The sequence below is a fragment of the Salvelinus sp. IW2-2015 genome, linkage group LG18 (assembly GCF_002910315.2).
Source record: "Salvelinus sp. IW2-2015 linkage group LG18, ASM291031v2, whole genome shotgun sequence".
Lineage (NCBI taxonomy): Eukaryota > Metazoa > Chordata > Actinopteri > Salmoniformes > Salmonidae > Salvelinus > Salvelinus sp. IW2-2015.
Genome location: NC_036858.1, coordinates 24,344,860 through 24,354,570, shown reverse-complemented (window position 1 = coordinate 24,354,570; position 9,711 = coordinate 24,344,860). Strand labels below are relative to the sequence as shown.

The window sequence follows — 9,711 nt, the reverse complement described above, 5'->3', positions numbered from 1 at the left end:
GAAGCAACACTGATTGACAATAAATGTTCCATGCTGCATAGGAACTGAGAAGTGGTCTGTGGTCACCACCTGCAGAACCACTCCTTTATTGGGGGTGTCTTGCTAATTGCCTATAATTTCCACCTTTTGTCTATTCCATTTGCACAACAGCATGTGAAATTTATTGTCAATCAGTGTTGCTTCCTAAGTGGACAGTTTGATTTCACAGAAGTGTGATTGACTTGGAGTTACATTGTGTTGTTTAAGTGTTCCCTTTATTTTTTTGAGCAGTGTACATTGTAAATAAGCGACCCAATTATTGAGCAGTCAGATTTGGAAATAATGTAGTATTTCTTTCAGATTTAAATAGTACAGGAAAAACTAACTGAGTCTCATTTTCTGCCCCATGCTGTCTTGCAGAGTTTCAGGTATGTCGCTCATTTGCTTATCCACAAATATCTTTCATTATGCAATTTCATTTTGCATGCGTTTGCTCACTCTATACCCAGGATCGCAAACTTCATGTTATCCTGAATGTCAACCCACTCCTGCTAAATGCCTGCATCATTATTAGCTATCCCAAACTGTAGTGAATGCATTGCAGTGACCGCGCATGCTCTTGTCAAGGAACACATACAACATTGCTCAGACATGTTCAGTCTCACTGTGACTAGATGGAACCACTACTGTACATGCAACGTAGAATGATCTTTGTATCATTGCCTGTTTTATTGTTGCGAAATGTCTCCAGATGTCACTAAATGTCATTTATTTACATATTCAATTTTAAACTGTAACAGTCCTCTTGACTGTGAGGTCGAGGTGTCACAAGTGTAGGTAACCTAAGATGCTATTGATAGTATTTGTATTAAAAGAATGCCAATCTTTGAGTGCCGTGACCTATTACCGACAGACAAAAGTACTGCAGTGACCATAAGTACCAGTATGCTGCTCTATATGATAGGAATAAGATACAGTAGCTGGGATAGTAGTAGATAGTGATGGTAGATATATCTCGGTTCCATACCACTATATTACATGTGTGTGTGTACTGTATGTTCTATCCTGTAGCACATAAGGGATGGCAGTGCTGCAGTAACAAGAATGGACAGGGGAGTATCTATGCCTAATATGTTGGAAACAAAAGCAAGTATCTTTTTTTTTTGTTTATATAATTTCTTTATAAAGATTTTGAATTTACCTGATGTATGTGCCCTATCCTTATTAGTATATTTGACTGACATTCCATTTTTTAAATGTATACTTTACTACAAAAATGTGTATGCTACAAAAACAAATATGCTGAGTCAGTAGAGAGAGCTTCAATTGAGCTTGGCACATCGGAACCACATTGGGTGATATAATAGAAGGAATAGTGAGGTAAACCTRGGCACCTATAACAGGAGGTAGAGTTGAAGTCGGAAGTTTACATACACCTTAGCCAAATACATTTAAACTCAGTTTTTCACATTTCCTGACATTTAATCTGAGTAAAAAATCCCTGTTTTAGGTCAGTTAGGATCKCCACTTTATATTAAGAATGTGAAATGTCAGAATAATAGTGGAGAATGATTTATTTCAGCTTTTATTTCTTTCACCACATTCCCAGTGGGTCAGAAGTTTACATACACTCAATTAGTATTTGGTAGCATTGCCTTTAAATTGCTTAACTTGGGTCAAACGTTTAGGGTAGCCTTCCACAAGCTTCCCACAATAAGTTGGGTGAATTTTGGCTCATTCCTCCTGACAGAGCTGGTGTAACTGAGTCAGGTTTGTAGGGCTCCTTGCTCGCACATGCTTTTTCAGTCTTCCCAACTTTGTGATGGCTTTGATGGCCACCCAATACCTTGACTTTGTTGTCCTTAAGACATTTTGCCACAACTTTGTAAGTATGGTTGCGGTCATTGTCCATTTGGAAGACCCATTTGCGACCAAGCTTTAACTTCCTGACTGATGTCTTGAGACGTTTTTCAATATATCCACATAATTTTCCTACTCATGATGCCATCTATTTTGAAGTGCACCAGTCCCTCCTGCAGCAAAGCACCCCCACAACATGATGCTGCCACCCCATGCTTCATGGTTGGGATGATGTTCTCCGGCTTGTAAGCCTCCCCCTTTTTCCTCAAACATAACGATCGTCATTATGGCCAAACAGTTCTATTTTTGTTTAATCAGACCAGAGGACATTTCTCCAAAAAGTACGATCTTTGTCCCATGTGCAGTTGTTTCCGTAGTCCTTTTTTATGGTGGTTTTGGAGCAGTGTTTTCTTCCTTCCTGAGCGGCCTTTCAGGTTATGTCGATATAGGACTCGTTTTACTGTGGATATAGATACTTTTCTACTTGTTTCCTCCAGCTTCTTCACAAGGTCCTTTGCTGTTTTGGGATTGGTTTGCACTTTTCGCACCAATGTACGTTCATCTCTAGGACACAGAACGCGTCTCCTTCCTGAGCGGTATGACGGCTGCGTGGTCCCATGGTGTTTATACTTGCGTACTATTGTTTGTACAGATGAATGTGGTACCTTCAGTCGTTTTGAAATTGCTCCCAATGATGAACCAGACTTGTGGAGGTCTACAATTATTTTTCTGATGTCTTGGCTGATTTTCTTTCGATTTTCCCATGATGTCAAGGAAAGAGGCACTGAGTTTGAATGTAGGCCTTGAAATACATCCACAMGTACTCCTCCAATTGACTCAGGCTAATTGACATCATTTATCAGAAGCTTCTAAAGCCATGACATTTTCTGGAATTTTCCAGCGGGACATCTGTTAACAACTTCCGGTGAAATTGGAAGATATCATGGATATTAAACATCTAGGTACATACAAGTGTCTTATGTCGGTTAAAAGCTTCAATTCCTGTTAATCTAACTGCATTGTCTGAATTACAATAGGCTTTACAGCGAAGGCATGCGATTGTTTGAGGACTGCGCCCCATATCAAAATATTTTTCAAACAGCACAGGCTTCGTAAAACAACTAAATAAAGCACCTAAATYTTCACTCACTTTTTGAAAATCTTCCTCTGATTTGCAATCCCAAGGGTCCCAGCTACAACATGCATGGTCGTTTTGTTAGATAAAATTCTTTATATCCCAAAAAGTCAGTTTAGTTGGCGCCATCGATTTGAGTAATCCACTCATTCAACATGCAGAGAAAGGAATCCAAAAAGCTACCACTAAACTTTGCTAAAACAAGTCAAAATACGTTTCTATGCAATCCTCAGGTACCCTAAAATGTAATTAAACTATAATATTTCATACGGAAAMAAGTATGTTCAATAGAAAAGTAAAATTAGCAAGTGTGCGTCCTCTTCGTTGTGTGCGCACAGACTGATTTCCAACTGATTTCCAACTTTGACTCCCAGTACCAAAACTAAAAATTCTTCCTCGTTTSGGAAGAAACAAACCTGAAAGCTTGAACAAAGACTGTTGACATCTAGTGGAAGCAATAGAAATTGCGATCWGGAAGCTGGATTTGCATGGGACCTATAGTTTTCCATTGAAAGTGATTGACTCTCCAAAAAATWAAATCCTGGTTGGTTTTTCTTTGGATTTCCTCCTACCATATCAATTGTGTGATAGTCTCATACATTATTTTAACATTTCTACAAACTTCAAAGTGTGTTCTATCTAATGGTACCAATMATATGCATATCCTGGCTTCTGGGCCTGAGTAACAGGCAGTTTACTTTGGGAACGTCAGTCAGACAGGAAATMGAGAAAAATAGACCTTAGCCTGAAGAAGTTTAAAGGCACAGTCAACTCARTGTATGTAAACTTCTGACCCACCGCAATTATGACACAGTGAAGTAATCTGTCTGTAAACAATTGTTGGAAAAATMACTTGTGTCATGCACAAAGTAGATGTCCTAACCGACTTGCCAAAACTACAGTTAGTTAACAAGAAATTTGGAGTGGTTGAAAAATGAATTTTAATGACTCCAACCTAAGTGTATGTAAACTTCCGACTTCAACTGTATATGATTGGTGTCTCATATCACCACTAACTACCTACAGTATGCAGCTGGTAGTCAGTCCCTTCATGGGTTCCTGTAACCAAAGGCAGCCCCTCTAAAGTACTAACTCTCCCATGAGGCTATGGCTGTGCTGCAGTCTAGACAGGAGCTAGTGAACTAGTCGCCTTTCGCTTAGCATGCCGGCTTCTCCATGCTCATTCGCACATGGCTTCAATACAGACTGTATGTAACATACAGTGGAAAATCCAACACCAAATGTGTCTTTGATACAACTTAATGAAGGAGAGACACCTTCATTGTTGGATTTTCATGGCTGGTTTGACTACTATGAGTTGATCAGATAGAGGGCGGGAAAAAAGCACAAATCACTCCCCCTGTTGCTTATTAGAGCATTTCAGTAAGATCTTGCAAAACMCTTCCTCTAAATTTCAACCGATCTCATCTAGGTGTGTTTGTGTACTGGGCCTAACATACGTTTGCTGTAAAGCCCACAGTATAGCTGCTTCCCAGGACTCGATCTATGACTTGACAATTTCATTTAAACAAATTGTGTAACACGTACTGTATCTATTTTGTAACTTACTTACCATTATTTTAGGGCCACAGTTCTTTGAAAATGTCGATCTGTAGCCTAATCTTGTCTAGTCAGATATTCCAACATATTCACATTTTAACTGATATACCCCCCCCCCCCCCCACCCCTTGCCCTCAGAACAGCCTCAATTCGTCAGGGCATGGACTATACAAGGTGTCAAAAGCATTCCACAGGGATACTCGCTCATGTTGACTCCAATGCTTCCCACAGTTGTGTCAAGTTGGCTGGATATCCTTTGGTGGTGGACCATTCTTGATACACACGGGAAACTGTTGAGCGTGAAAAACCCAGCAGCGTTGCAGTTCTTGACACAAACCAGTGCGCCTGGCACCTACTATACCCCGTTCAAAGACACTTAAATATGTTGTCTTGCCCATTTACCCTCTGAATGGCACACATACACAATCCATGTCTCAATTTTCTCAAGGCTTAAATACTTCTCTAACCTGTCTCATCCCCTTCATCTACARTGAAGGGGATTTAACAAGTGACCATCAATAATGGATCATAGCTTTCACCTGGATTCCCCTGTTCAGTCTATATCATGGAAAGAACAGGTGTTCTGAATGTTTTGTACACTCAGTGTAGATGTTTTGGTAATGAGAGCACTAATGCACGTACCTACACAACGATACTGGCATCATGCACCTCCCTATCAACTGATACCCTTATAGTTGAGCTCCCAGGGTCTATAGCCCCATCAGCCCTCACTCACAATCTCCTGTCACACGTGTTGTCCCTACCCAGTGTTCCCCTGTCTCAGACAAGACTATCAGTTTTGAACATGCTATAACTGTAAAAACAATGCCCTATCCAATCAAACTTGGATACCCGGTTTCTGTGGGATCTCAAATATGATAATGCGCTGTCTGCAGCGATGAATGTGTGGATTCATGTACTCAATAAAATAATTACAGCATAAGTATTCTTTATTTCCCCTTTTTGGATATACAGTGCATTCAGAAAGTATTCAGACCCATTGACTCTTTCAAACTTTTGTTACGTTACAGCCTTATTGTAAAATTGATGAAATTGTTTTTTTCCCCCTCATCAATCTACAGACAATGTAATGACGAAGCAATGACGAAGCAAAAACTGTTTGTTTTGGCACTGATTACAGCCTCGAGAGTCTTCTTGGGAATGATGCTACAAGCTTGGCACACCTGTATTTGGGGAGTTTCTCCCGTTCTTCTCTGCAGATCATCTCAAGCTCTGTGAGGTTGGATGGGGAGCGTCGCTGCACAGCTATTTTCAGGTCTCTCCAGAGATGTTCGATCGGGTTCAATTCTGGGCTCTGGCTGGGCCACTCAAGCACATTCAGAAGCCACTCCTGCGTTGTCTTGGCTGTGTGCTTAGGGTTGTTGTCCTGTTGGAAGGTGAATCTTCGTCCCGGTCTGAGGTCCTGAACGCTCTGGAGCAGGTTTTCATCAAGGATCTCTCTGTACTTTACTCCATTTCTTTCCCTCGATCCTGACTAGTCTCCAAGTTCCTGCCGCCAAAAAATCATCCCCACAGCATGATACTACCACCACCATGCTTCACCGTAGGGAGGGTGCCAGGTTTCCTCCAGACGTGACGCTTTATATTCAGGCCAAAGAGTTCTCAATCTTGGTTTCATCAGACCAGAGAATCTTGTTTCTCATGGTCTGAGTCATTTAGATGCCTTTTGGCAAACATCAAGCGGGCTGTCATGCTTTTTACTGAGGAGTGGCTTCCATCTGATTGGTTAAGTGCTGCAGAGATGGTTGTACTTCTGGAAGGTTCTTCCATCTCCACAGAGGAGCTCTGGAGCCCTGTCAGAGTGACCATCGGGTTCTTGGTCACCTCCCTGACCAAGGCCCTTCTCCCCTGATTGCTCAGTTTGGCTAGGCAGCCAGCTCCAGGAAGAGTCTTGGTGGTTCCAAACTTCTTCCATTTAAGAATGATGGAGGCCACTGTTCTTGGGGATCTTCAATGCTGCAGAAATGTGTTGGTACCCTTCCCCAGATCTGTGCCTCGACACAATCCTGTCTCTGAGCTCTACGGACAATTCCTTCGACCTCATGGCTTGGTTTTTGCTCTGACATTGACTGTCAACTGTGGGACCTTATATAGACAGGTGTGTGCCTTTCCAAATCATGTCCAATCAATTGAATTTACCACAGGTGGACTCCAAGTTGTAGAAACATCTCAAGGAWGARCATTGGAAACAGGATTACCTGAGCTCAATTTCGAGTCTCATAGCAAATGGTCTGAATACTTATGTAAATAAGGTATTTGTTTTATTTTTWATAAATGTGCAAGCATTTAAAAAAAACTGTATTTGCTTTATGGGGTATTTTGTGTGTAGATTGATGTGGAAAATGTTTTATTTAYTCCATTTTAGAATAAGGCTGTAACAATGTGGAAAAAGTCAAGGGGTCGGGATACTTTCCGAATGCACTGTATTTTAAAACCTAGTATCCAGGTTTGATTGAATTGGGTCCTCAGTCCGTTTTGATGGCCCGAGGGGCAATCTTCCAACAGTCTCCTTTTGAAGCTTAATTCAGAATTGACATCCTTTACTGACGAGTGTCTCCCTTTTGAAGGTTGTACCATATGAAATGCTCATGATAACCAGTAGAGGGCGAGCTAAACTGCCCAGGGAGGTGGACAGAACAAGACTGGAGGTATCATTTGATTTCTGCATGTGTGTGCATGAATGCTACACAAATACTTAGCAAGGAAAGTACAGAATCCATAGATCCATATAGCTTCTTGAGAGTTTTTCAATGACCATATAGGAGCGGAAATGTTAACCACAACATCCCCCCCTTCCCCTCCTTCTTTTCTCAACCTCTCTTCTCACTCTAGCGCCACTTAGCCCCAGAAACGTTCTTTGACATCTTTGGGATGGAGATCCAGGAGTTTGACAGGCTTCCACTCTGGAAACGCAACAGCTTGAAAAAGAAGGCCAATCTCTTCTAGAAGTCAGAGCAGAATGCACTCATCCCATCCTTTCAGATAGCACTCTACTCTAACACTGTAACATAGATGTAAGATTTGTTTCGATTTTTGTCAACCTTTTTTTCTGACATGTTCAAGAAGGCAATGGACTCTCTTTTTTCACGATGCCTCCTCTACAGACTGAATACATGATTTAATTACTAATAGATACATTTGGAAGGCTACAAGGAAAGAAAATAAAACAATTTCTTCCATGTTCAAAAATGAGAAAGAATTAAGTCATGTTCTTTTTGACTGCTGCGCTTGTTTTAATTTCTGGCTTTGCTTTGAATGGAACTGCTTTCCTTGACCTGCTTGTTTCCTCATATTTGTTGCTGTTGATTCCTGTGGAACATTGTTAGTAGAATTTCATGGCACCATATGAAACATGATGTTCACATGCAAAAATGGAATGTCTGTCAGCTTCACATGTCAATGGTCAGCTTGCCTTCATTTGGGCTATCAAGGCAAATCAAATGTCTGTCTTCATCATGGGAAATATTGGGTCTTGCCATTTCTTTATGGCTCTAGTACATACCAGCTAGCCTAAGCACCTAARTATGTTACTCTCACTGGCATCAGAGTCTGGAAAAGCTGCTATTCAAAACAATATAATGTGGTTTACGTATAGATCCGGGTCATATTCTTTAGGGCATGAAACGGAAAACATTTTAAACCGCTTTTCAACAGAAAATGGAAATGAGCCTTCCTTATTGGACGAGTCCAAGTAGTCCCTCCCTGTTTCAGTCTGTTTTCTTTGGTTTGATGCCAAATGAGTACGACTCAGTTTCGCCTCTCAGGCTCCCATTGGAGTAGCAATTCCTATTTTACTAACAAACACATTAAATGTAAAAAAATATATTTAAAAAATTACTATTTGAAATGACTGTTTTATAAATGAAACCCACACTGCCATTTGTTGTATTGAAATATAAGCAAAAAATAAAGCTTTAAATCACTGTGTATGTTAATCCTCGGCTACTCCAAAGGTATTGCCTGTATTAGTTTACCTGTTCTCCTCTCAGCTATTAAACTATAATAAACACTGTGGTTCATATATGTTGTTCAAGGAACTGCAGTGTGTAATGTAATATGAGGACTCCTGTCAAGATTTATGGAACAAATCAGACAGTGTGTTCCGTTGACTTCCTGGACTTCAGCCAATAAAGAGGCAGACACCCATGGAACTGTCTCTTTCTCTCTCAAACACGCACAAACTGATACACAAACACCCAGGTTTATAGTAYGCCTATAGTTTTAAAGTATGGTTTGAATCAAAGTATGAATGGAGGAAATACAGTATTAATAAAATCTATGTTTCAAATTGGATAATAACTTTTGTTAGCTTATTGTTAGAATTAACTGAATTCCAACTGGTTATCAGGACAGACATGAATGCCATTCTGGATATGCGGGACGAATCTAATAAGATCAACTACAATCCAAAGGCAACCAAGGCTCTCCAACATATGCTCTCTGAATACAACCCTTGATGCCTGGCGAGCTCATATCCCTGAAGCAAAAGAGCACACTTTCTATTCAAACAGGCACAAAACATTCTCCCGAATCGATTTCGTACTAGAATCTACTCTATTTTCTTTAATCAAGAAAATAGAAATTCGACATATGAGTCTATCTGATCYTCATGCTTATTACTGACAGATACAAATGTCATAATTATCTAAAATAACCACAAGATGGCGCTTTAACGTTTCCTTACTACAAAATCCTACGTTGTGTACAATTTGAATTTATAATGATTAACAAAAATTCTATCTGATCCTCAGATTTTTATGGGAAGCCAATAAAGTTTTTTTTTTAAACAATGCAACTGCATTTGCATCTGGGCTGAATAAATCACGAAGAAGATATCAGAATTGTAAAAGTTGTCAACAAACACTTTTTTCAGACGAGGTACAAGAGAGTACCTCGTCTGAAAAAAGTCAGAAGTCAGAAGAGAAGAGAACTAAAATATATAACTAAATCTATTGAAGAGACAGAGAGGAGAATTTGCCATCCATCGGGTTAAACTTAACCATAACTTCCATGGTAATRGACCCAGTCGTCTATTGGCTAACAAGTTTTTCAGTAATGATCAATTAGTGAATATTGCAACTGTTGYATCCAAATTAATCAACCAACAATTATCCAGTTTCTATAAAGAATTGTACACCTCTGATTGTAAATCAAAC

The 9,711-nt window shown here is 40.0% G+C and overlaps 1 protein-coding gene across 1 annotated transcript in view; it reads left to right on the top strand.

The window, feature by feature from the left end:
- LOC111978659 (actin-binding LIM protein 1-like) overlaps positions 1-8,643 on the top strand; it is a 41,096-nt gene extending 32,453 nt beyond the window's left edge. The window contains exons 16-19 of the mRNA XM_024008855.2: positions 400-407; positions 1,051-1,125; positions 7,123-7,203; positions 7,388-8,643. Coding sequence (XP_023864623.1) covers positions 400-407; positions 1,051-1,125; positions 7,123-7,203; positions 7,388-7,501 — 278 coding nt within the window. The 3' untranslated portion in view covers positions 7,502-8,643. The remainder of the gene's footprint in view (positions 1-399; positions 408-1,050; positions 1,126-7,122; positions 7,204-7,387) is intronic.
- Positions 8,644-9,711: the final 1,068 nt, after the last annotated feature.